Source organism: Orcinus orca, chromosome 15, assembly GCF_937001465.1.
Source record: "Orcinus orca chromosome 15, mOrcOrc1.1, whole genome shotgun sequence".
Classification (NCBI taxonomy): domain Eukaryota; kingdom Metazoa; phylum Chordata; class Mammalia; order Artiodactyla; family Delphinidae; genus Orcinus; species Orcinus orca.
In genome coordinates, this window is record NC_064573.1 from 74766750 (window position 1) to 74793899 (window position 27150).

Genomic DNA, 27150 nt, shown 5'->3' on the forward strand with positions numbered 1-27150 from the left:
GGGCTTCGGTAGTTGTGGCTCGCAGGCTCTAGAGCACAGGCTCAGTAGTTGTGGCGCACGGGCTTAAGTTGCTCCGCGGCACGTGGGATCTTCCCAGACTAGGGCTCGAACCCATGTCCCCTGCACTGGCAGGCGGATTCTTAACCACTGCACCACCCAGGGAAGTCCCAGGAGTTTATTCTTGTGTGTTGTGTGAGGAGTGGATACTGGGTCAAAAGAAAAGAAAAACAGAGAAAGTATTTTTGGGACAACTGGTAAAATTCGAATAAAGACCCTGTATTAGACAATAGTATTAAGTAAATGGTAAATGTCCTTAGTGTTATAATGGTACTGTGGTTATGAAGGATAATGTCTTTTATCTTATATGACCACCTGCTGTCTTTAGGGTTGATACGTCACTGTCTTCAATTAACTCTCAAATGGTTGAGCAAAATCACATATAAGTATGAAGAGACACTTAATAAAATGTGACAAAATATTAGCAATTAATGACAGGCATATGGATATTTATTATCCTTTACTATTCTTGCAACTTTTCTTGAGGTTCAAACTTTTGAAAAATAAAAAGCCAGGAGGAAGCGTGCCACTGCAAGGTTTGAGTAGGCTGACGAGGGCGCCGGGCCCCTTTAAGATGGCCCCGTCCCTTACGTCCCGCCCCCGGGCCCCGCCCACCCGGAAGGGCTCGGCCCAAGTCCCGCCCCTCCACCGCCTACCTCCTTTTCCAGCCAGCCCTGGCCCGGTCCTCCGCAGCGGAGTGTAGTCACGTGAGCCGGGCTGCGGCGCCCCGCTCCGCACCGTCATGGTGGACCCGATGTATGGATGCCCGGGCGGCCGCCTGGCCCGGGCGCTGACGCGGGCACTGGCGCTGGCCCTGGTGCTGGCCCTGCTGGTCGGGCTGTTCCTGAGCGGCCTGACCGGCGCGATCCCGACCCCGAGGGGTCACCGGGGACCGGGGAGGCCGGTCCCACCCGCCTCCCGCTGCCGTTCGGTGCTCCTGGACCCTGAGACGGGCCAGCTGCGCCTGGTAGATGGCCGCCACCCTGACGCCGTGGCCTGGGCCAACCTTACCAACGCCATCCGCGAGACCGGGTAAGGGTTGGCCCGATCTCGCGCGGACCAGCCGGGGGAGGGAGTTGCGTGGGCTCCGGACCTCGCCTGCCCCTAGGACCAGCCTCTTGCCGGTGACAGAGTCCCATCCTTGTCTCCCTGGGGGTCAGTGTCCCACCTCTGAGGCTGCTGCACCGTAGTTGGGTGGGGCTGACGCAGCATCCCTCAGCTCATGGGGACCAGTCCTTTGCCTTCAGCCAGGGATGACAGTACCTCTGTTTCCCTAGTGATACAGTAACTCTTATCCCCACGTAGGCTGGCACTCTCCCCCTCAACCCTCATCTCATCCCCATGACCAGAGGGGTGGTAATGGCTCTCCAGGAGAGATTCTCACTTCCTTGGTTTTAGCTTACCCCATGGGTGCCAGCCCCCCTGCCTTCTTTCCAGAACCAAAGCAGCAGGACTGAGCTTGAGCTCCAGGCCAGTCTGAAAACAGAGGGTCCTTAAATTCACAAAGACCCAGACTGTATCATTGCTTGGCCTCTGCTCCTTGCTTCCCTCCTCTCTCCTGGTCCAGGGGAAAGTCGCTTGGCCAGATACTTAGTATGGAGTCAAGCACTCCATTTTTGGCCGTCACCGTCTCTATCCTTATCACCGGGACCCAGGCTGTCATTCTGTTGTATGGCTCTTACCTAACTGCTCTGCCTGTCTGGGCTCTCATTTCCCCATCTGTGGCTTGGATTTTGATGATGTGCTCTGGCTGGGAAGTTGGGTGGTGCCCCTCTCAGGCCTTGTACCAGGGCTGGTGCCCATTCATTCATTCACTCACCTGGTGCTCTTGGCTATGGGGACACAGAGCTGAGGGGGTCCCCATTCAGTCAGGGAGACAGTGCCAGGAGGGAAAATCCTGGGAGTGGGGAACATCTGCCTCAAAGCCTTGTCAGCAAGGCCCAGACCCTGGATCCACGCTGTGTTGGGGAATCTTGGGGAACCCTGTGTCCCCCTCCCCCCTCCCCCACCTGCACTATCCCATCCTGGGGTCATCCCAGTGCTTAGAATACGTTACCCCCTCCAGCAGGCAGGGCTTCTCCCACTGCTGCCCCCATCCATTTGGCTGGCTTGCATTCATTTCTGCAGGTGTTGGGGTGACATAGGACACTGTGGACACCCCCGTTCTGGTGCTTTGTGGCACTTGGGAGTATATTAGATAGACAGACCAGAGATTGTGGGGAGAGGATTTGCTGCAGACACAGGAGCTGGGTGCGGCTAATCTGGGAAGGCTCCCAGGGAGAGGAAACCACAGAGTGGGCTGGCGTCTGTGGAGGGAATCAGAACTCTGTGGCGACGTGACTCTGGAATCTGGTGACCCAGTCTCTGCTGACTCATATGTTTTGGGCCCCCCCTTAGCAGAGCCAAGAGAGATGACAGTCTCTGGATACTAGGGAGGAGGCACAGAGGTAAGGCTCAGCATGGGGAGGGGCTTTGACCCCAGCACTTCCCCGCTAGGCTGTGTTGCTGTCAATTATGGAAAACAGAGAAGTGGGGAGAGGGCTCCCCTGCTTGTGCTGGATGGAAAGTTCTTCCAGGCTCAGCTCTGGCGCTGTGTGACCTTGGGCAAATCACTTCATCTCTCTGAGCCTGTTTCCTTCCTGAAGGTGGAGCTCGAAGTGAAATTCGGGGGATCACAGAAAGCACCTCTGTTTATTTACTAAAGGAAGGAGTGAATGAAAGAGAAAGGAGCGCGTGTCTTCTGCCCCCATTTTGCAGGTGGGAAAACTGAGAAGTGAGCCCTGGTCTCTTCCACACTTCTTGCTCTCACTTCACTGTTCCAGCATCTTTTCTGTCCAGTCTGCCCCTTTCCCTGTGGGTTTGACAGCATTTGGGACTATGATGTAGGGAAAACTGTATGGGAAGCCCCCATTTTATAAGCAGGGATACGGAGGCCCTCAAAGACACCCTCTTGAGAACTCAGGAGTGAGATGTAAGAAAGACATCTGGGGTGTCCTGGCGCCCGAGCAACAAAATCGCTGATTTGCAGGTGACTGTCTTATTTTTTGGAGGGTGGAAATCATGGTTTGACTCTTCTGTTCACCTAGAATTGGGATCCTTCCTCCTTTCTGGCTCCCAGATTTCACCAGATCCTGGGATTGTCAGGATAACTTGCACGTCTCCTTCCCCCATAATCTTTCCTCTTACTTGTGCTGTATCTGACTCTGGACTGACACTCCCCATGGAGCCTGAAACATTTAGGATTTAATGCTAGGGGATCAGAGATGCACCCAGAGGCAGCACCTGCTCCAGCCTCGCTCTGGTCTTGGTCCTGGGGAGGCCGAACCCTCCAACCTTACCTTTTCCTCCTTTTCTGACGTGATGCCCCCCAACAAGCTGATTGACCTAAATAGCCTTCGAGTTGGGAGAGGAAGTGAATACCAATAAGAGGGAACTAACCTATTAGGAAACTGGGAAACAACCCAAATCTACCACCCAACAGGCAGAAGCCCAGCCCAGTAAAATGGATAAATACCACCCAACCATTTCTTTATCTATTTTTTTTGTATTTTATTTAATTTATTTTTTATACAGCAGGTTCTTATTAGTCATCCATTTTATACACATCAGTGTATACATGTCAATCCCAATCTCCCAGTTCATCCCCCCACCCCCCCCACCCCCCCGCTGCTTTCCCTCCTTGGTGTCCATACGTTTCTTCTCTACATCTGTGTCTCAATTTCTGCCCTGCAAACCGGTTCATCTGTACCATTTTTCTAGGTTCCACATATATGCATTAATATACAATATTTGTTTTTCTCTTTCTGACTCACTTCACTCTGTATGACAGTCTCTAGATCCATCCACGTCTCTACAAATGACCCAATTTCATTTCTTTTTATGGCTGAGTAATATTCCATTGTATATATGTACCACATCTTCTTTATCCAGTCATCTGTCGATGGGCATTTAGGTTGCTTCCATGACCTGGCTGTTGTAAATAGTGCTGCAGTGAACATTGGGGTGCATGTGTCTTTTTGAATTATGGTTTTCTCTGGGTATATGCCCAGTAGTGGGATTGCTGGGTCATATGGTAGTTCTATTTTTAATTTTTTAAGGAACCTCCATACTGTTCTCCATAGTAGCTATATCAATTTACATTCCCACCAACAGTGCAAGAGGGTTCCCTTTTCTCCACACCCTCTCCAGCATTTGTTGTTTGTAGATTTTCCATGATGCCCATTCTAACTGGTGCGAGGTGATACCTCATTGTAGTTTTGATTTACATTTCTCTAATAATTAGTGATGTTGAGCAGCTTTTCATGTGCTTCTTGGCCATCTGTATGTCTTCTTTGGAGAAATGTCTGTTTAGGTCTTCTGCCCATTTTTGGATTGGGTTGTTTGTTTTTTTAATACTGAGCTGCATGAGCTGTTTTTATATTTTGGAGATTAATCCTTTGTCCGTTGATTGGTTTGCAAATATTTTCTCCCATTCTGAGGGTTGTCTTTTTGTCTTGTTTATGGTTTCCTTTGCTGTGCAAAAGCTTTGAAGTTTCATTAGGTACCGTTTGTTTATTTTTGTTTCTATTTCCATTACTCTAGGAGGTGGATCAAAAAAAGATCTTGCTGTGATTTATGTCAAAGAGTGTTCTTCCTATGTTTTCCTCTAAGAGTTTTATAGTGTCTGGTCTTACATTTAGGTCTCTAGTCCATTTTGAGTTTATTTTTGTGTATGGTGTTAGGGAGTGTTCTAATTTCATTCTTTTACATGTAGCTGTCCAGTTTTCCCAGCACCACTTATTAAAGAGACTGTCTTTTCTCCATTGTATATCTTTGCCTCCTTTGTCATAGACTAGTTGACCATAGGTCTGTGGGTTTATCTCTGGGCTTTCTATCTTGTTCCACTGATCTATATTTCTGTTTTTGTGCCAGTACCATATTGTTTTGATGACTGTAGCTTTGTAGTATAGTCTGAAGTCAGGGAGTCTGATTCCTCCAGCTCTGCTTTTTTCCCTCAAGACTGCTTTGGCTATTTGAGGTCTTTTGTGTCTCCATACAAATTTTAGGATTTTTTGTTCTAGTTCTGTAAAAAATGCCATTGGTAATTTGATAGGGATTGAATTGAATCTGTAGATTGCTTTGGGTAGTATAGTCATTTTCACAATATTCATTCTTCTAATCCGAGAACATGGTATATCTCTCCATCTGTTGGTATCATCTTTAATTTCTTTCATCAGTGTCTTATAGTTTTCTGCAAACAGGTCTTTTGTCTCCCTAGGTAGGTTTATTCCTAGGTATTTTATTCTTTTTGTTGCAATGGTAAATGGGAGTGTTTCCATAATTTCTGTTGCAGATTTTTCATCATTAGTGTATAGGAATGCAAGAGATTTCTGTGCATTAATTTTGTATCCTGCAACTTTACCAGATTCATTGATTAGCTCTAGTAGTTTTCTGGTGTATCTTTAGCATTCTCTATGTATAGTATCATGTCATCTGCAAACAGTGACAGTTTTACTTCTTCTTTTCCAATTTGTATTCCTTTTATTTCTTTTTCTTCTCTGATTGCCATGGCTAGGACTTCCAAAATTATGTTGAATAATAGTGGTGAGAGTGGACATCCTTGTCTTGTTCCTGATCTTAGAGGAAATGCTTTCAGTTTTTCACCATTGAGAATGATGTTTGCTGTGGGTTTGTCGCATATGGCCTTTATTATGTTGAGGTAGGTTCCCTCTATGCCCACTTTCTGGAGAGTGTTTATCATAAATGGGTGTTGAATTTTGTCAAAAGCTTTTTCTGTGCCTATTGAGATAATCATATGGTTTTTATTCTTCAATTTGTTAATACCATGTATCATATTGATTGATTTGCATATATTGAAGAATCCTTGCATTCCTGGCATAAATCCCACTTGATCATGGTGTATGATCCTTTTAATGTGTTGTTGGATTCTGTTTGCTAGTATTTTGTTGGGGATTTTTGCATCTATATTCATCAGTGTTATCTGTCTGTAATTTTCTTTTTTTTCTAGTACCTTTGTCTGGTTTTGGAATCAGGGTGATGGTGGCCTCATAGAATGAGTTTGGGAATGTTCCTTCCTCTGCAATTTTTGGAAGAGTTTGAGAAGGATGGGTGTTAGCTCTTCTCTTCTCTCTTTAATTTTTAAAAAAAAAATTTATTGGAGTATAGCTGATTTACAATTTTGTATTAGTTTCAGATGTACAGCAAAGTGAATCAGTTATACATATATCTATTTTTTTTTTAGATTCTTCTCCCACGTAGCCCATTACAGAGTATTGAGTAGAGTTCCCTGTGCTATACAGCAGGTTCTTATTAGTTATCCAACTGTTTCTTTGAAAAGTCACAAAAGATAAACTTACACCATCAAGAATGGAAAAGGAGTGATAGCCACAGATGAGGTGGTACATCCCGCATAGTAGCGGGTGTCCAGGCCACACTATACACTGAAGGGACAATGATGGCGAGGGGAGATTTGTGACCCCTTGCTCATCTCACAAGAATGGTCTGGCTTTTCCCAAACGTGGCCTCTTCATTAGATCCTGGAGTCATCTCAGAGGTATTAGCTGTCCCTGACGTAAAACCACAGTGTGGCCCATACACATTCCAGAAAAAAAAAAAAAAATTGGGGGAAGTAGATTCAGTGCAGCCGACTTTTAATTTTTGCCAAGCAAGTGCATTAAAAACAAACCAGAACAATATTTATTGATCTCTGCCCATTTCATCTAATAAAAGATGAGCTATTTTAGAACCAAACAAGCAGGAAGGACATGATCTCTGAATGAAGAACCGTCTAATGGGGACATTTTGCTTTAGAAACACATTCTTTCCAGTGGTTTGTTTTTTTGTTTTGTTTTGGCCAGAGACTGGGGTAGAGTCTCCCAAAGTTGTCAGCCAGCACAGCAGTGAGGGATTCCAGAAGCCATTTGCTGATGTCCAAGCCTTCCCGTTTTACAGATGGGGAAGCTGAGGCTGGGAGAGCGTGGAGATGTGGTATGAGGCAGGGTTTCAGGTTTAACATCAGAGAGATCTAGGTTCAGATCTCTGCCCGGACACTTCCTACAGGTGGCTGTCGGCAGCTGCCTCACCCCACCGGGATGAGGATGGCGCCAGCCTTGCAGGGGCCTGGAAGAACATCATTTGATTAGGGCTTAGGGCCCGAGGCAACAGAGGGATCTTCAGAGATCAGCCAGAGGGGCTCTAGCACTGAAATTCCCTCATGAATGGGAATCTCTCTCTTTCCAAGGTATTCTGGAAAGATAGGCAGACACCTACATAGCCAGGTTTTCTGAGAACTCGAGCAAAGTGCACAAACTCCATCCAAACTGAATCACCCCAATCGCCCTTTGGAATAAGGCGGTTCAGAGAGGAATGCAGAAGGCACTCTCTCCAACAAGGGCAGTGACTAATTCCATATTTAACGTACTGTGGCCTGGCTGGGGGTGGGGGGTGGTCAGGGGGGGAATTGTCACTCTCCACTCATCCTTTTCCTTTCTGTCCAGCTTGAAAGAGTCACACTGCTCTCTTTTAAATCTTTGTAATTATTACACAAGTGCTTAACTTTCCATGGTAAGAAAGTTTAGAAAGGTGAGGTGGAATGTGGGAGGTAAACTGCGCTCCCCACTCTTTCTTTTTATATATAACCACTGTTAGTTCTTTCTTCTAGAATTTTCTATGCATAAACAGGCCTAAACGTACATACATACATACATGTGTACACGTACTGGTATGTGTGTGCGTGTAATGTTTTTGTACATGGGGTTATCCTGAGTCTACCGTTTGTCCTTCTCTAATCTTATTTTTTTTAAAAAAACTTTGTGTCTGACATCTCATCAGCACACGGCGGTCTGCCACATGGTTCTAGAAGCCCACCGCATATATGGATAGATTATTGTATCAGGCCCCTAACATTGGATGTTTTGGGAGGGTCCTGTTTTCCTCAGCTCTAGTCAAAAATGCTGCTGTGAGCTCTATTTACAATAGCCAGGACATGGAAGCAACCGAAGTGTCCATCAACAGATGAATGGATAAAGAAGATGTGGCACATATATACAATGGAATATTACTCAGCCATAGAAAGGAACGAAACTGAGTTATTTGTAGTGAGGTGGATGGACCTAGAGGCTGTCATACAGAGTGAAGTAAGTCAGAAAGAGAAAAACAAATACAGTATGCTAACACATATATGTGGAATATTAAAAAAAATGGTCATGAAGAACCTAGGGGCAAGATGGGAATAAAGATGCAGACTTACTACAGAATGGACTTGAGGATACGAGGAAGGGGAAGGGTAAGCTGGGACAATGTGAGAGAGTGGCATGGACATATATACACTACGAAATGTAACATAGATAGCTGGTGGGAAGCAGCCGCATAGCACAGGGAGATTAGCTCGGTGCTTTGTGACCACCTAGAGGGGTGGGATAGGGAGGGTGGGAGGGAGGGAGACGCAAGAGGGAAGAGATATGGGAACATATGTATATGTATAACTGATTCACTTTGTTATAAAGCAGAAACTAACACACCATTGTAAAGCAATTATACTCTAATAAAGATGTTAAAAAAAAAATGCTGCTGTGAACAAGGATGCTCACACACATCCGTGAGGGCTGTGTGAGCACCGGTCCCAGGGTGAGTTCCTAGCTGCTGCCTGTCTTCAGGGCCTCAGCACTGTGGCCTTGACTGCGCCTGCTCCCTGCAGAAGGAGAGCTTTTAAGCAGTCGCTGTCTGGAAGGCCACTGGCCTCTCAGTTATAACCAGGACTTGGCATCTGAACAGCCTTTTTGGTTTTATGTAAATTGTGTATGTTCTCCCTTGATTCCCCCGCTTTTTTTTTTTTTTTTATCACAAGGGGAACTACATTCTGTACCCTGTTTTAAATTTCTTCCCATCACCAAGTCTACTGGATTGCTCCAAACCTCCCCTCTCAGGTTCATGATGAGACACATTTACTGAGTATAAAACGTGAGTTCTCTTCTGGCGCCTGCCATGGAAACCCTCTGAAGTGGGAATCGCTTTGCCCATTTTACAGGTGAGGAAACTGAGGCCCAGAGAGCTTAAGCAATTTGCCCAAAGGTACACAGTTGATAAGAGAGAGACCTGGGGATTCAAACGATGCCTGAGGGACCCACAATCCCAGACTCTCTTTGTCCTCCACTCTCCTTGAAATTCAAGACCTTTATTCTAGTCTCTTGTGTTTTTCTGTCCATATCTGTGATTATATGTGAGTCATTAGCCGGAAGTTCATGGCTCTTAGATTTGTTTGATAAGAACTAACTCCTTCACCTTCAAGGACAAAACAATCCCCCACAAAACTCAGTTAAGGTAGAGCCTCAGAGCACATCATGCTCTGTGATGTTAGTCTCAGCTCTGTTGGGCAACTGACTTCACCTCTCTGAGCCTCGGGTCCCACAACTGTAAATTGGGAGAATCAAACTCATGTCATAGGGTCTTTGGGAGAATTTAGAGAGAGAAGTAGACATGTGATGTGCTTAGCACTGGGGGCTATTGTTATCCACCGTAGCAGGGCCTCATTATCAGTCCCCACAGCTCCATTTTATCTTGTAGCTCAAGTTCTTTGCTTTGGAACTCTCAGAGCTCAGGCTTCCTTCTTTTACTTTCCCTCTCCTCCCCCTCAACCCCCCTTCTCCCTGCAAGCTCCTACTTAAACTTCAAAACCTGGAGCAGCTGTCACCTCTTCTGTGAAGCTTTCCTAGATTTCACTCAGTAGCAGCAGGAGCGTACCTCCTCAGGGTACTTTATTCCTTTTCTCGTCATAGCAGTTACATATATTCATTCTAGTATACCCTTGGTGTCTGGCACCCAGTAGGTGCTCAAAGAAGCTTGATTGCCGAAACTATCGGGTGTGAGTATTTTGATAGTCATTTCCTCTCCTGTGTCTTCTCTAGGGCAGAGCTGTGCCTGTCCTGGAGCTCTTTGGTGACTTTTTAGCCAAATTCCTGTGAGACAGTCCTGGCTGAGCCTGGCTCTCCGTGTTGTGTAGCCTCTTAAAGGTCTCATTAGTGTCTTCTGTTGCCCTCATTTTCTTAATAGAAATTGCCTTCCAAGTGTTTTCCTTAGTTACAGAGTCACCTGGGTGAATATTCTTTGTGTACTTGGAGCAAGGATGACATCCAGAACCATAAAGGAAAGACTGACAGGACAAAACTGAAAACTACCATATGGCAAAAACAAAAGCAAAAATCAATTAAAATACAGGTATTTTCAATATTAGTGACCAGCCAAGGGCTAACATGTATATAGAGAATTTCACCAACCAATAAGAAAAGGCGATGGGAACTCCCTGGTGGTCTAGTGGTTAGGATTTGGTGCTTCCACAGCCGTGGCCAAGGTTCAATCCCTGGTTGGGGAACTGAGATCCCGCAAGCCACAGTGCAGCCAAAAAATAATAATAAGATGAAAAAAACCACGGTAGAGAAAAATGAGTAAAGGACATGAACCAAAGAACTATGAATGACCAATAAGAAATAGGAAAATATATGTAACTTAACTCATTAAAGGATTATAATTACGTGATTGAATTTTTCAACTGTCACCTTAGTAAGGATGAAAAAGATTGATCTTAAGCAGGGAAGTGCACAGACAGGAGTTCGTATGTTGTAGAAATGCAGTATATACCCCAGGCATCACCTGGGAGGTGGTTAGAGATACAGAGTCTTGGGCTTTACCCCAGACCTCCTGATCAGAGTCTGCTTCCTGGGAGCCAGCCTGCCTGGAGTTGAATCCTAGCTTTGCCCTTTCTTAGCTCTGTGACCTCTGGTATATCAGCTAGTACTGGGCAACAGTGCTGCATAACAAACTGCCCCCAAACTCAGTGGCTTGGAATGACAGCCGTTTATGCTCATGGATCCTTGGAGCAGTTGGGGCAGCTCTGCTTCATGCTGTAGTTCTGCAGACCTGGTCAGCAACATGTGTCTCTCATATTCTTGGGACCAGCGAGCTGGCCGGGCATGTTTCTCTCGTGGCCATAGCAGGGACACAAGTGGGAACACGGGAGGCCCTTTGAAGGCTAATCTCATAACTGAGACAAGTCACTTCTACCACATTCCATCGGCCAGAGCAAGTCATGTGACATGACTGAGCCCTAATCAAGGGGACAGGGAAGGACATTTGGCCAGTGGTGGGAGGGATGTAAAGCCACCCAGCAAAAGGCATGGACGTGGGGGGAAGAGGCTGCGATGCCATCTACCACTGCAGGTGCGTAACTCTGCTTGAACTACCTCCCCTTCTGTACGATGGAGACAGTAACGGTGCCTGCCTTGCAGGACTGTGGGATTGTCATGAGGACTAGTACATGAGTTAATAGATATGGAAGTGACTAGAACAGTGCCTGGCTCAGAAGAAACCCTCAGTAGATATTAGCTGGTATTATCCTGGGGGAGGGGCGGAGAATGAAGGTTAGTACAGCCCTGGGGGAGGCTGTTTGTCAGTATCTATTCAAATTAAAAATGCATGTGTCCTTTGACCTAGCAGTTCCTCTTTTAGGGATTTAGCCTGACACGTGCACAGAGACAGACCGACAGACATTCATGTGAATGGCAGTTCGTCACTGCGTTGTTTTCTATGGTTTAAAACTGCAGACAGGTGCATGGCGAGCTGAGGGCCCGTTTCACGCTCGCCCCCTCGCTGACCAAGTGTCCCCTCTCCTACCCCTGCAGGTGGGCCTTTCTGGAGCTGCACACGAACGGCCACTACAACGATAGCCTGCAGGCCTACGCAGCGGGCGTGGTGGAGGCCGCCGTGTCCGAGGAGGTAAGGGCCAGATGCGGGCCAGACGCGGGACCCCGGGGTTTCCCCCGCCCATCAAGTGTGTTCCCAGGGAGCTTTGGAGGGTTCTGAGATATGTGTAGAGGGGGCTCTCCCACCCCCAGCCTTCCATGTAGTTGGGGAGAAAAGGCTCGCATGTATTTGTTAAAAATTTACACTGGGTGCTATTTGATGCATATAAAAACTACACAACACATTCCAAGTTACGAAGCTTAGTAATAAAATGAACACCCACCCAAACTAAACCCTGGAATGTTACTAAAACCATTGAAGCCCCCTTTCAACCCCATTTCCCTGCCTCTCCTACCCCAGAGACACCCACCACACTACATGTGGTGGCTGTCATTCCCTTTCATTCATTCATTCATTTATATTGAGATAGAATTCACATGCCATAAAATTCACCATTTTATAATGTACAGTTCAGTGGCTTTTAGTATATTCATAAGGTTGCACAACCACTACCACTATCTGATTCCAGAACACTCTCATCACCCCAGAGAGAAACCCCATACCTGTTAGCAGTCACCTCCCTTTTTCCCCACTCCACCCAGCCCCTGGCAACCGCTCATCTACTTTCTGTCTGTACGGATTTGCTTATTCTGAACAGTTCCTATGAAGGGAATCATCCAATATGTGGTCTTTTGTGGCTGGCTTCTTTAACTTGTTTCCAGGGTTCCTCCCTGTTCTGGTGTATGTTAGTACGTTATTCCCTTTTATGGCCGAATAATATTGCATTGTAGGGATAGACTATTTTCTTTATCCTTTCATCAGTGCGTGAACATTTGAGTTATTTCCACTCCCTTCCTTTGGTTAAACTAGTTTTACTACATGTGATGAAACCTTAAACAACATATTATTTTGCTTTACCTGCTTTTGGGCTTTTTAAAAGTGATAATCACAGATTTCAGAAGGCAGACCGCATCAGGAGTGGGTGAGGCCGCGGTGGGCTGGCCATGCTCCCACACTGTGCGTGAAGGTGTGACACCCACGTTGGAATGTAATTTGGCGTTAACTTGTAGAGTTGAATACACACATGCCTTAGGACCCAGGGGCCCCACTCCTTAGGTGTGTACCCTAGAGGTGACCCAAGGGGTTCAAAGCAGCCCCGAGGCAAACACACTCAAACGTCACTGGTGGGTGCACGGGTAACCGGATTGCAGTAGTGTCACACAGTGCAGAATCATAGAGCAGTGAAAATGAACGAGCAGAGTGGATGGGTGTGAGATGCATGGTGGTGAGAGGGACAGAGCACATCACAGGAGACGGTGTACAGTGTGACAGCGTTTAATAAACTCCCTCTCCTCATTCTGACATCCAGCTGCAGTTTGAGATGCCCTCCTGGGACCTCGGTGTCTGGGGAGGTGTCAGACACTGGGTCAGGCCATGTGTTTTGGGTGCTTGGTAGTATTTGAGACAAGATTCCATCTCTCAAGGGCCCCGTAGCCTGATCCAGGAACACTGAGGCAAGGCCCGACGTGGTTCTCACATGAGGAAGCCCAGACACACGTGCCAGGGGCTTTGCCCACGTTACCTCTCTGAGCTTGCACACCAGCCCCCGAGGGAGGCTCTCCGTCTGTTGGGGTGACGGGGCGATGGGCTCATATGGTCTTTCACCCCCCAGCAGGCTGGCCCAGCTTGTTCATGTGACATCGGGGTGGGGAGGTGGGGACAGCCTCTTGAGGGCTGGTGGAACTGCCACAGGATTCTCTTGCCAGGTTCACTGCTGTGTCCTCAGTGCTCAGGACAGGACATAGTAGGTGCTCAAAAAACAAAAAAGGTAGTTGAGTGACTGAATACATGTATAGATGGGGGTGGCGGTCCCCAGTAACAGAGGAGGCGTAATCTAGGACAGACTGTGAGTGCTGACGGCTTTCAGAGGAGGGAGGCATCCAGAGGCATTGGGCCCTGGTGGGGGTGAGAGCTGGCTGGGTGAGAGAAGCCAGTGTGAGCAGAGGTGCGGAGGTGTCCTCACCAGAGCTCCTCGACTCTTTGGAGACCTGGATAGGAGTGAGGACTCTGAGCCCGAGTGGGGGCCAGTGGGGTCCTCAGGGAAGAGCGCAGCCCTGCTGCCCCGCCCCTGTCCTCGCCCACCCTACAGCTCATCTATATGCACTGGATGAACACGGTGGTGAATTACTGCGGCCCCTTCGAGTATGAAGTCAGTTACTGCGAGAGGCTCAAGAAATTCCTGGAGGCCAACCTGGAGTGGATGCAGAAGGAGATGGAGTTGAACAATGGCTCTGCTTACTGGCACCAGGTGGGCATGGCCCCCATGCTCAGAGGGCTGGGGCAGCAGGCTGGGTCTGCTCTGGGGACCTGCTACCACTGCAGCTGCTACTGTTCCAGCTGGCCAACCTATCTGTCCCCTGCCCCTCTTAGCCAGCCCTTCCTCCCTCCCTCCCTCCCTCCTTCCCGCATCCATCCACCCATCTACCTACCCATCCTCCCATCCATCTACTCATCCATCCACAGATCTATCCAGTCTTCCCTCCCTCCCTCCCTCCATGTCCATCCTTCCCTTTCTCCCTCCCATACATCCATCTGTCCATCCACCCACCTACCCCTCCATCCATCTACCCATTCATCCATCCATCTATTCATCCATCCATCCATCCATCTAGTTTTTCAGCACATTCGTCCACCCACCCACGAGTCTATCCATCTTTCACTCTCTTCTTCCCATTTATTCATCTGTCACCGACGTGCCCATCCTAGCCTAGTTGTCAGGTATTCTATCCACCCGCCTTGTTGACGTACCCCATTTGGTTGCCTGTCTCTCTCTCTGTTCATCATCTACCTGTCTGTCCATCTACCCTCCCATCTACCTGCCTAGCCATCTTCCTGACGGACCAAGTTCCCTGTTTCATTCCACCTCTTCCTTCTGGCCAGAGCCTAGGCACCTCTCAGTCTGTCCATCTGTTGGTCCATCCCCTCTGCTCTGTCTCTGCTGCTCGTACATCTCGCCAGGGGCTGCCCAGTTCCCCAGGGTGATGCCCACACTCCTTAATGTGGCCTCAACACCCCCCTGCACCCTCTCCCTCCCCAGCCTCATCTACTGGCCTTCTCAATCTGTGCTCCAGCCTCCCTGGCCTCCTCCCAGTTCCTTGAACAAGATGTTACCTCTTCACTCAGGGCTTTAAAGTGTGCTGTTCCTTCTGCCTGGAACACTTTTCCTTCTCCCCCTCTGCCCGGCTCACCCCCACCATTCCTCACCTCCACGTCCCCTCCCTGCACTTCTTTGTAGCCCTCTTGTGAGGCATTCAGATTCTGTCTTCAACTGGACTTGGGCCCCATGAGGACAAGGCAAGGACCACATCTGCCTTGTCCACTGTGGTATCCCCAGTACCTAGCACAGGGGCTGGCACATAGTAGGCGCTTTATAAGTGAAGGTTTGTTGAGTATTTACAGATGAAGGAGTGAATCCATCTGGTCCCATCCATCTACTTCAGCACCTGCCTGAACATCTATCCTTCTCTTCACCCTCCTGTCCATCTAGATGATTGCCTTTCTCTCCGTCCTTCTCTCATTTAACTCAGTAGCCACCATCCATCCATCCATCCATCTGTCCTTTTGTCTATCCATCTTACGGATGCTTGCTAAGTGCCTGGTGTATGCCCAGCACAGGCCAAGGCCCGGTGGGGGACACAGTGATATACTCCATGGTTACAGAACAATGACAGTGACAGTGGGGAGAAGTCAACCACATGACACAAGTTTGCTGAGCCAGCAGCACAGCCAGTAAAACTCAGAACAGGGAGCAGCCAGCAGTGGGCCGGGGCAGGCTGGGAGGCTTCCTGGAGGAGGTGGATTTGAGTTGGGTTCTTAAGGGGGGTGATTTGGGGTTGCTACAGGATATAGTTAAATGATGGCAGGAGGGTGCTTGGCATGGAGGGGTGGGTGGTGGTTATGGGGGGGGTCAGGGTTGGCTGGAGCCTAGAGGGTGCACCTGAGCCTCCCTTGCTGAAGCCCCTCCCATTGCAGAAGGCATGAGCCTGGGGGAGAGGCCTCACCCTCCTCTGCCCCCTGCCCCCTGCCCCCTCCCCCTCCCCCTAGGTGCGGCTGACCCTCCTGCAGCTGAAAGGCCTAGAGGACAGCTATGAAGGCAGTGTGACCTTTCCAACTGGGAAGTTCACCGTCAAACCCTTGGGGTTCCTGTAAGTGCCACCCCCAGAGTGGACAGGGCAGGGGGAAGTGCCGCACACCTATAGTCAGACAGACCTGGGTTCCAATACCAGCCCTGCCACTTCCTGGCTACATGGCCTCGGACCGGTCGCCCAACCTCCCAGTGCCTCAGCTTTCTCTTCTGTGAAATGGGTATGTAATGGTGCTCCCAGCAGGCATGGTAACCCTCCGGCACTCTGACCCTCCTCAGCCTGTTGCAGATCTCTGGAGACCTCGAAGACTTAGAGCTGGCCCTGAATAAGACCAAGACCAAGCACACTACGGGCTCTGGCTCCTGCTCTGCCCTCATCAAGCTGCTGCCTGGCCAGAGTGACCTCCTGGTCGCCCACAACACCTGGCACTCCTACCAGTACATGCTGCGCATCATGAAAAAGTACTGGTTCCAGTTCAGAGAAGGGCCCCAAGGTGGGTAGATGTGGGTGGGTCTGTGTGTGAGCATGTATGTGGGTACACAGTGGGCATAGTACTGGGAGGTATGGGCCTCAGCCCCGTATACACTGGGGTCACCATAAGGCCAGTCTAAGAGTTCATGTTATTTTTAACATGTCTATTTCCTTTTAATTTTTATCTCACAAGGCGTATCAGTAAGCTACTGCTGTGTAACAAATCACCCCAAACTTAAAACAACAAAGGTTTAAAACATAGCCATTTATTTTTGCTCACATGTCCATTGGTCTGCTGGGTGGTTTTGTTATTCTGGGACAAGCCTGCTGATTGTGGCTGGCCTCACCGATGCTTCTGTAGTCAGCTGGGGTGAGCTGGCTGACCTAGGATGGCCTCGTCTGCACGTCTGGGGGTTGGCTGTCATCTGGGAGGATGTGACAGCTGGGCTACATGGTCTTTCATCCTCCCACAGGCTAGCTCAGGCTTGTTCATGTGACATCTGGGCAGGCAAGTGTGGGAGGCCTCTCGAGGGCTGATTGAAACTGGCACAGCATTCTGTTGCTCAAAGCAAGTCAAGTGACCAGTGCAGATTCAAGAAGTGGGGAAATAGACCCGACCATGTGATGTAAGGAACTGCAGAATCACATTGCAGATGACGTGGATACAAGCATGGGGAGAGTTACAGCCATTTTTGCAAACAGCTACACAGGAATGGATGAATATGTTCTTCCTGTCAAATGTGAAAACCTTGCCACTAAGGCCCAAGTGCCAGATAGTGTGCCCGTCATTCCTGGCCCCAGTGTTAAGTCTAGAGGTAGCCACTGCCAGATGTTTGCAGTGCCTCCTTCTTGGCCCAACTTAAAAAAATTAATGTTGCCAGGAGGTGGCGAGAGGGTGGGGAAACGTATACCCTCATTCACTGCTAACGGGAGTGGGATCTGGCACGGCCACTTTGAAGAGGAGCCCAGCTGGCGTCTAACAGAATTTAAAATCTGTCTCGCCTGTGATCCAGCAGCCCTCTGGCTCAGATCTGTCCCTGGAGAAACATTTCTATTTCTGCAAGGGGATTGTGTACGTGGCTGTCAGCTGCATTAGTGGTTCGGAAACAACCTAATGCCCGTTAATTTAAATTTAAACTTCTAAATTGACATTTGTACAGAAAAGTGCGCCTCATAAGTGTACAGCTGGAATTTTTGCACGTTGAACACACACCTGTGTGTGTAGCATCCAGACAGAGAGACAACATGCCCAGCCCCCAGAAGCTTCCTTCCTGTCCCTTTCCAGGCACTGTGCCCAGCCCGTAGTGGCTTCTCACAGCCTGGATTAGGCTCGATGGATTTGGAGTGTTTTGCGAGTGGAATCATGCAGCATGAGCTTGTTTGCACCTGGCTTCTTCCACTCAGTGTAACGTCTGTGAGTTTCATCCACGTTGTCCTCTGTAGCTGCAGATCTGTCGTTCCCATTGCTGTGTATCCACCATCATCTTAATATCTGAAAAACCTACATAAGTCATACATGTATGTTATAGAAAATTGGAAAATGCGGCAAAACACACATACACACAATGAAAGTCACTGGAACACCCCACATCCTACAAAAGGTCATTTCTGCAAACACTTGGTTATGTTTTTTCAGACTTTTAAAAAACATACCTCACTTTTCCATTTGTTTTAACTTATCAATATTTTTATTATACTATTTATATGTAAATACATCCTCACTGGCACAGATTCCAGCAACAGAGATGAAGAAAGACATCTCCCTTGATCCCTTCGTCCCAAATTCCAGATCTCTCCTAAGAGGAAAGCACTGATGCCATTTTGGTTTGGATCTATCTAGATTTGGGGGGATGCATTTATATGTGTGTATATATGGACCTTTTAAAAATTAATAGACTTTATTTCTTAGAAAAATTTTACATTGACATAAATTGAGTAGACAGTACAGAGTGTTCCCATATATCCCCCTTCCCACTTTCCCCTGTTACTAGCCTCTTGCATTAGTGTGGTTCATTTGTTGCAATTGATGAACCAATATTGATACATTATTGTCAACTGAAGTCCATGGTTTACATTTGAGTTCACTCTTTGTAGAATTTTATGGATTTTTGATGAACGCTCAATAGCATGTATCCGCCATTACAGTATTTACAGAATAGTTGCACAGCCCTAAAAAGTTTGCTTTCTGGGTTTTTTAAAAAAAACATAAATGAGATCATGCTATATGGGTTGTTTGCCACTTGTTCCTCTTGCTCCACGGCCGGCCTTGGAGAGCTTTTGATATTGTCATGTTCGGTCCACCTTTTAACAGCTGGACGTTAAATTTTTTTTTTTTTTTTTTGCGGTACGTGGGCCTCTCACTGTTGTGGCCTCTCCCGTTGCGGAGCAGAGGCTCCGGACGCGCAGGCTCAGCGGCCATGGCTCACGGGCCCAGCCGCTCTGCGGCATGTGGGATCTTCCCGGACCGGGGCACGAACCCGTGTCCCCCGCATCGGCAGGCGGACTCCCAACCACTGCGCCACCAGGGAAGCCCTGGACGTTAAATTTTAATTAGTCCCCAGTTGAGGATGTGGGCCATTTCCAGGTCTTTGCTCTTCCTCCCTTCCTTCCTCCCTCCCTCCCTCCCTCCCTCCCTTCTTTCTTTTTAAAAAATATTTATTTCTTTATTTGGCCACACCGTGAGGCTTGTCCAGTGAGAGCAAGGAGTCCCAACCACTGGACTGCCAGGGAATTCCCAGGTCTTTGCTGTTTCAAACAGTACTACAGCAAGCAAGTGGGCCCCCAGATGTGTTTCCTGGTGGAAACGCTGGGTTAAAAGATGAGTATAATTAAAATTTTAGTTTCTAGATAGATAACAGCCAAATTGCCTCAAAAAATGGTTGGGCCAATTTACACTCCCACCGCCATTCTGTGAATATGTTGTCTTTCCCCACAGCCTTGCTAGCACTGGGTATTATCGTTCACTTCACATTTTTTTGCCATTCTGCTGGGTGATAAATGATGTCCCGGACTAAGTTTGTTCTGTTTTTTTTTTTAATTCACTTTATTGATGGATAGCTTAAATACACATTTAGAGCATATAATTTGATGGGTTTGGACAAACATGCAGTCATGTAAACACCATTCCATAAAGATATAGAACATTTCCGTCACCCTAGAAAGTTCCCTGTGACCTTTGCAGTTAGCCTCCACCCCTCTCCCCAGGCAACCGCTCTTCTGATTTCTTTCCCATGAGGTTAGATTTGCCTGTTCTAGAACTTCATATAAACCTGCACTAATTTTGAAAAATTTTCTAAGGGAATTCCCTGGCGGTCCAGTGGTTAGGACTCTGCACTTCCACTGCAGGGGGCACAGGTTTGATCCCTGGTCAGGGAACTAAGATCCTGCGTACCTCACAGTGCAGCCAAAAAAAAAAAAAAAAAAGGTTTTTTTCCTAGTTTTATTTATTTATTTAATTGAGGTGAAATTCACATACAAAATTCACTGTTTTAAAGTGAACAATTCAGTGGCATTTAGTACATTCACAGTGTTGTGCAACTGCCACTCAGTCTAGTTCCAAAACGTTTTCATCACCAAGAGAGGAAACCCTGTACCCACTGAGTAATCACTCCCTTTTCCCCCTCCTCCCAGCCCCTGGCAACCACTACTTTCTATCTCTGTAGATTTACCTGTTCTGGACATCCCATAAAAATGGAAGCATACAATGGTGGTTTTCTTACGACTAGCTTCTTTGACTCAGCATCATAATTTCAAGGCCTCTCCATGTCGTAGCAGGTGTTAGCACTTCATTCCTTTTTCCGACTGCCTAATATTTCGATACTACAGTTTGTTTATCCATCCATCTATTGATGGATATTTGTGTTATTTCTTTTTGTATTCTAGACTAATTTTCAATAATTAAAACAAATTAATCAAGTCATACATGTTCACTGTAGGAAGTTAGAAAATAGAGCACAAGGAAGGAATAAAAATCACTTGTAACCCACCCTGCCACCAGCCCCTGAAAAACCACCATTGGTGTTGGTTGTTTTCCCTTCCAGTTTTAGCTGTTCCAGTTTTAGCTGTTCATTTAGCTGTTCATGATGACTTTGCCCTTTTTACTTTTATCTATTCATCAGTTATATAGAAATAGCTCCTTTGGTCCATCCCCTCATCCCTATAGTGGCCCTCATCCCCACCCCAGAACACTTTGTACCAAAAGTCCATCCCTTGACAAGTGCTGGTCTGGTTACGCAGTAACCTTGATTGTAGGCCTACTGGGTACCCACTGTTGTGCTAGAAACTACCTCCACGATCTTATAAATTAAATCTTTACAACTGCCCTGTGTGGGATGAAGGATTATTATTCCCAGTTTGCAGATAAGGCTCAGAAAGGCTCAGAAAGGCTAAGTAACTTGACATAAATCAAACAGTTGATAAGGGCCTGAACCGGAATTCTGCCCAGGTCTCCTCCCCACAAAGCCTGTGCTCTCATCTGATCCATCCATCTCACTTCCAGGAAATAAAATCTTGAGGAAGTGTCTGCATTCCTATGTTCATTGCAGTATTCACCATAGCTGAGATATGGAAACAACGTAAATGTCCATAGCCAGACAAATGGATAAAGAAAATGTACACGTACACACACACACACACACACACACACACACACACACACACACACACACACACACACAATGGAGTATTCAACCGAGAAAAGCAGGAAATCCTGCCATTTGCGACAACATGGGTGAACCTGGAGGCCATTACGCTAAGTGAGATAAGTCAGAGAAAGACAACTACTGCATGACCTCACTTTCATGCCGAATCTAAAAGAGTTGAACTCGAGGCAATTCCCCGGCGGTCTGGTGGTTGGGACTCTGTGCTTTCACTGCTGCGGGCCCAGGTTCAGTTCCTGGTTGGAGAATTAAGATCCCGCAAGCTGCGTGGTACGGCCAAAAAAAAAAAAAAAAAAAAGTTGAACTGTTATAAGCGGAGAGTAGAATGGTGGTTGCAGGCGGCTGGGGGGAGGGGGAAATGGGGAGATGCTGGTCAGAGAGTACCATCTCCCAGTCAGAAGACAAGTGAATTCTGGCGTCTAAGGCACAGCATGGCGACTGTAGTTAACAACACTGTATTGTATACTTGAAACTTGCCAAGAGAGTGGAACTTCAGTGTTTTCACCACACACACAGCAGAGGTAACGATGTGAAGTGATGGCTGTGTAAATTAGCTTGACTGTGGCCATCCTTTCACAGCGTCTACGCCTATCCAAACATCACAGTGTGCACCTTAAACACAGACAATTTTTGTTTGTCAGTTATACCTCAGTAAAGCAGGGGATAAACCCTCCCCCCACCCCCCAAAAAAACAAAGTCCGTGCTCTCAGACTTCCTGGGTATTTGCTCTGTGAAATAGCTTTTTCACAATAGATTTTTGCAATTAAAAAAAAAAAAAAAAAGAAAGCCAAAAAAAGGTACAGTAATCAAGACAATTATATATATATATATGTATATGTATGTATGTATATATATTGCTACTAGCTTTTACACAAATGGCCTGGTTTGCTGATTCTCAGAAAGAATGGAGTAGGGGCTTTCTCTGAAGCCTGCTGTTCCACCTGGAGGCTCCCAAGTCTTGCTGGGAGGGGGAGTGGGGTTCTCCGTATGTGCTTGTCTGACCAGGCCCCCTCCCCCCCCCCCCCACCCCGGGCTCACTCTCCCGCCTGCAGAGCAATCTACCCGGGCTCCCGGCAACAGGGTGATCTTCTCATCCTACCCTGGTACCATTTTCTCCTGTGATGACTTCTACATCCTGGGCAGCGGGCTGGTGAGTCATCCTCTGGTGTCACTTTTCTCCCCGGGGCAGCTTTGCACCCAGCAGCTTAGGCACAGCAGGGGGACGCAGACTCCCCCATTCCCGCATCACCACCACCCCAGGGCCGAGGCCAGGAAGCGCTTGTAAAATGTCGCTCCCCAGGTCACGCCCGGGCCTCCAGACCCTGCAGCTGGCCTGGGACTCTGTATTGTCCTGCAGCTCCTCAGAAATCCCTGGTTTGGGCCCTTTTGAAATATCCGTGGCCCCAGTGACCTCATTTTGTGTTTATGTATTTAGGACAAGCCATCTCTCTCCCTACCATGACTCTGCTCTTTCTGCCTTCCCTTTTGCTTTCCACAAAACCCCCTCTAAACCTGGCTGGGTTTTCTGAATAAATGTTGTTTACAATGTGTTGTTTTTATCGGTTTTCCTGGCTGGGCTCCAAACTCATTTAGAAATCTGTTCCTGGCACCCCTCTAGACACAGCAAGCCCTGTAGTCGCCAGGGTAACACTGCAGAGGAGAAAAAACATCACTTAAAAAAAAAAATCCTAGATGCAGAAGACGCCAATTCTGGGGAGGGGAGAGGAAGGGGCTCTTTTTCTTCTATTACTTTGTGAGAGGAGCGTGGGATTTAGTTCCCTTAAATGTGGGAAGAAGCATGAAAGGGGCCAGGCAGTGGGTGAGGGGACCCCCTTGCTGCGGTCTGGGGTGGGGAAAGCAGGAGTGAAGCCTGGGGAAGGACAGTTGAAATAGTTTCATCCAGTTACAAAAAGTGTCCGGGAAGGAAATTTACCTTCCATCTGGGTTCTTAACTATTTTTACGCCACAGACTCCTTTGGCAGTCTGGGGAGCCGTGAACCCCTTCTCAGAATAATGCTTTTAAATGCACAAGCCAACATATATGGGATTATAAAGGAAACCAAGTATATCGACATGCATTTATCGAAATATTATATAAGTAAACTTTTAATGTAATATACAAGTATACCTCGTTTTATTGAACTTTGCAAATATTGCAGATTTTACAAATTGAAGGTTTGTAACAACCCTGCATCGGGCAAGTCTGTCAGCACCATTTTTCTAACGACATTTGCTCATTTTGTGTCTCTGTGTCACATGCTGGTAATTCTCACAATATTTTAAGGTTTTCATTATTATATTCATTATGGTCATCTGTGATCAGTGATCTTTGATATGACTATTGTAATTGATTTTTTGTTTTGTTTTTTTTTTCTATTTTTAAATTAAGGTATGTACATTGGGTTTTAAGACATAATACTACTGCACACTTAATAGACTATAGTATAGTGGAATCATAACTCTTATATGCACTGGGAAATCAGAAAATCCACGTGACTTGCTTTCTTGTGGTATTCGCTTTATTGCAGTGGTCGGGAACAGAACCCGCGATCTCTCTCGGGTCCGCCTGTATGTGCTACTTTATTAGCACGTTAAATAAGAAACTCCAGGAACTTCCCTGGTGGTCCAGTGGTTAAGATTCCGTGCTCCCAATGGAGGGGGCACAGGTTCGATCCCTGGTCGGGGAACTAAGATCCCTCATGCCACAAGGTGTGGCCAAAAACAGAAAGAAAGAAACGCCAGTCGCAAGTGGGCTACCTGCCATAATTTACAAATAATGAGGAGCATAAACGATATCTTCAGATGTGTGCAATCCTGTCCTGTGGTGGGAAAACATCTGTGATTTCTGTTGGTGACGATCTCAGGTACCACTAATAACACTGTCATGTGTCACCTCATTAGCAGTGGAAGGAGATGCTGCATTTCGGTTTGACATTAGTGGAAATAAAGATGTAATGTTTCCCCACCCAAGTCTGCAGACTCCCCGAGCACTGCCCCAGGTTGAGAACAACCCCTGGCGCAGAGAGAGGAAACTGCCCTCCAGGGCTTCTGAGGCCATGCGGGTCTGAATCCTGGCGATGACGTGGGACACTAGAGGGATGAGGAGGGTACAAGTGTGGAGGGAGTAGAGAAGCTCTTCCTACCTGGGCATCGCTATTGAGAGGCTTGCTTTGCACATTCCTCTTTGAAACATCATATTTATGGCTACTGCTGTCTCTTAGTTGTTTTCCAGCTTCGTATAAAAAAGGAAGAAGCATGCTAATATCCTGCTGTAGGGGAGCAAGCCCCGATTTAAGAGTTGGAAGTCTGACGGTCAAATCTTGGCCCATCCACGTAGCGGCCATGACCTTTTGGCAAGTCTTTTAGCTTCTCCAGGCCTCAGTTTACCTTTCAAGAAGAAGGGGGCTTAATAGCAGTGCTGTGTTTTCCCCCGGAGGGCTGTAAGAGTTGATGGAGATTGTCCATCAGGCTACCAACCCCAAGCCTCCCAGCTTTCCCTGCGGAACTGCAGGGAAGGGGTAGAGATGGGATGCTATCTCTCTGGGGAAAGAGTTGACCCACTTGGTAGGGGGAGTGGGTCCCGTAGGAGCAACACCCTGGGCTCTCTTAGGGGCTGTTTCCCAGGGCAAAGGGAATGCACGATCTTGATCACGAACCCCCTCAACGCTCATCCAAAGAACTAGTGAGGAACACGCACCTAAGCCAGGACATGAAGTTTTAAAAAACGAGTCAACAGATTTGAACCACGATTGATGCGGCGCTGCCACTTGGTGACACCATGCCCCGGTTGTGAGTTAGGGGGCCCTTTCGTGCAGCGCCCCCTTGGCTCTCCCACAGGTGACCCTGGAGACCACCATCGGCAACCGGAACTCGGCCCTGTGGAAGTACGTGCAACCCGAGGGCTGTGTGCTGGAGTGGATGCGAAATGTTGTGGCCAATCGCCTGGCCTTGGATGGGGACTCCTGGGCCGATATCTTCAAGAGGTTCAATAGTGGCACGTGAGTGGGCTTCTGGAACTGCGGCCGTCCCACCCAACCTCCCCGCTAATGCTCAGACCCTGGGAGACCTGATGTGGCACGAGGGCCACACACCCCACACCCTCTGCTGAGTCCTTTCCTTGTTTTATACGTGGGGAAACAGGCACGGGGAAGGAAAGGATTTGCCCCCCTCTTGCAGGCTTCTCCACCCAGGGAAAGGCTCCCAGAGGAAGGACAGGAAGACACTTGGAACTTGAGAGCTCTGGGGACAGTGGAGAGGGCCGTCTGAAGAGATGGACATGGGTGGATGGGGGCCCCATGAGCCAGAGACGCGGGAACTGGATAGGGCAGGATCTTAGAACATTGCGCAGAATTGACCTTGGTTCCAGTAAGCACTAGGGAGCCATAGACTCCTCTGGAGCAGGTGAGCAGCATGATAAGAGAAAAGCCTGAGGACACCTGGTCAAGCTAAAGTGTCCGGGTGACGGTCGGATGGCCGGACGTGCCCAGACCACCCCGGCCCCATGATTCCTGACTGTGTGTGGCCCTGGGGGCAGGGGGAGGCCGGGGCAGTGACCCCAGGGTCTGTTCAGCCCTCCTTCCTTGGGCATGCAGGTACAACAACCAGTGGATGATCGTGGACTACAAGGCATTTGTCCCTGGCGGGCCCAGCCCTGGGAGAAGGGTGCTTACCATCCTGGAGCAGATCCCGTGAGTACCCGGAAAGGGGCAGGGCGTTCCAGCAGAGGGAACTGCCAAGGCAGAGGCCTGGAGGCAGCTGAATCGTGTGTGGGAGGGGAAACCTCAGGAAGGCAATACTGGAGGAGAAGGCAGCCCCTGATTGCTAAAGATTGGGGACATAATCTAGCTCCAGGCAATGCGGAGCCAGAGGGGGTCCTTGAGCAGGGCAGCACCCACAGGAGCCCCCTTTCTCACTACTGCTGCCTCGTGTCCCTTCCCGGTCGCAGGGGCATGGTGGTGGTGGCTGACAGGACCTCGGAACTCTACCAGAAGACCTACTGGGCCAGCTACAATATCCCGTATGTCCCCCCTTCCTGGTATTCCCCACCCTTTGCTCAGCTCTCCGTGCTGGGGGGGGGGTGCTTCCCAGGTGATTCTTTAACTCCACAAAGAAACCCACCCTTCCCCCTTTTTCTCCAGGAAAGCCCTGACGGTCTTAGGGTACAGTTGTGAGGTCGGCATCCGTTCGGCCTCCCAGTCCGCACCCACCCACCGCAGGGTGGTAGGGGCGGCCGTGGCTCTCCAGCTGGCGCTGCTTTAACTGGGCTGCACAGCCAGCACCTCTTGACCCTCACTGTGCTTTACCTGGGTCATCCCCTTTGATCCGTACAGCCACCGTGCATGGTAGCCACTGCTCCTATTCCCATTTCACAGATGATGAAACTGAGGCCTTGAGAAAGTACCTGACTCGCCCAAGGTTCCATAGGTGGCCAACAGTGAAGTCAGGATTTGAACCCATGCCTCTTGGACCCCAGAGCCCTAGCTTGGCCACCCCACCAAGCCACCCCACAGCACAAACAAAAGACATGATTATTGCTATTCCGACTGTTGTGGTTGTTGGTGTTAATGTCGTGGCACGACCGCCCCCTTCCCCTCCCTGGCCACGGTCACGGCCAGGTGAAGTCAGTGGAGGTCGTGAGTGACCATCCTCGTTCCCAGCAGGTCCTTTGAGTCTGTGTTCAATGCCAGTGGGCTTCCGGCCCTGGTGGCCCACTTTGGGGACTGGTTCTCCTACGACGGGAGCCCCCGGGCCCAGATCTTCCGGCGGAACCAGTCACTGGTACACGACCTGAATTCCATGATCCGGCTTATGAGGTACATGGGGACCATGAGCCCAGAGTCATGTGGTGGGGCTTTGTCGTAACTCATTTCAAGTTCCCGACAAGCCCGGGGGGGCGGCAGGGGTGGGGTGCAACTGTGTAGCAGCCAAGACGGCAGAACCGGGGCAGCGCTCAGCTGAGCCCTGCTGCTGCCCTCATGCCGTGGGTGAGGATGACGGACAGCCGTGGAGTGACCGCCCTGTGCCGGGCTCCGTGCTTGGGACTGGGAAACGGGCACAGAATGTGTCCCCACTGTCCTTGGGGAGCA

The 27150-nt window shown here is 48.4% G+C and overlaps 1 protein-coding gene across 2 annotated transcripts in view; it reads left to right on the forward strand.

Moving 5' to 3' along the window:
- The first annotated feature begins 697 nt into the window (after positions 1-697).
- Positions 698-27150, forward strand: part of PLBD2 (phospholipase B domain containing 2) — a 28020-nt gene continuing 1567 nt past the window's right edge. The window contains exons 1-10 of one of the 2 annotated variants that reach the window (XM_033408778.2): positions 698-1089; positions 11730-11823; positions 13940-14098; positions 15895-15995; positions 16214-16428; positions 22117-22214; positions 24902-25062; positions 25657-25752; positions 26010-26081; positions 26722-26877. In XM_033408778.2, the coding sequence (XP_033264669.1) occupies positions 800-1089; positions 11730-11823; positions 13940-14098; positions 15895-15995; positions 16214-16428; positions 22117-22214; positions 24902-25062; positions 25657-25752; positions 26010-26081; positions 26722-26877 (1442 nt within the window). In that variant the 5' untranslated portion in view covers positions 698-799. The remainder of the gene's footprint in view (positions 1090-11729; positions 11824-13939; positions 14099-15894; positions 15996-16213; positions 16429-22116; positions 22215-24901; positions 25063-25656; positions 25753-26009; positions 26082-26721; positions 26878-27150) is intronic. The other variant, XM_004281461.4, reaches the window with a different exon arrangement.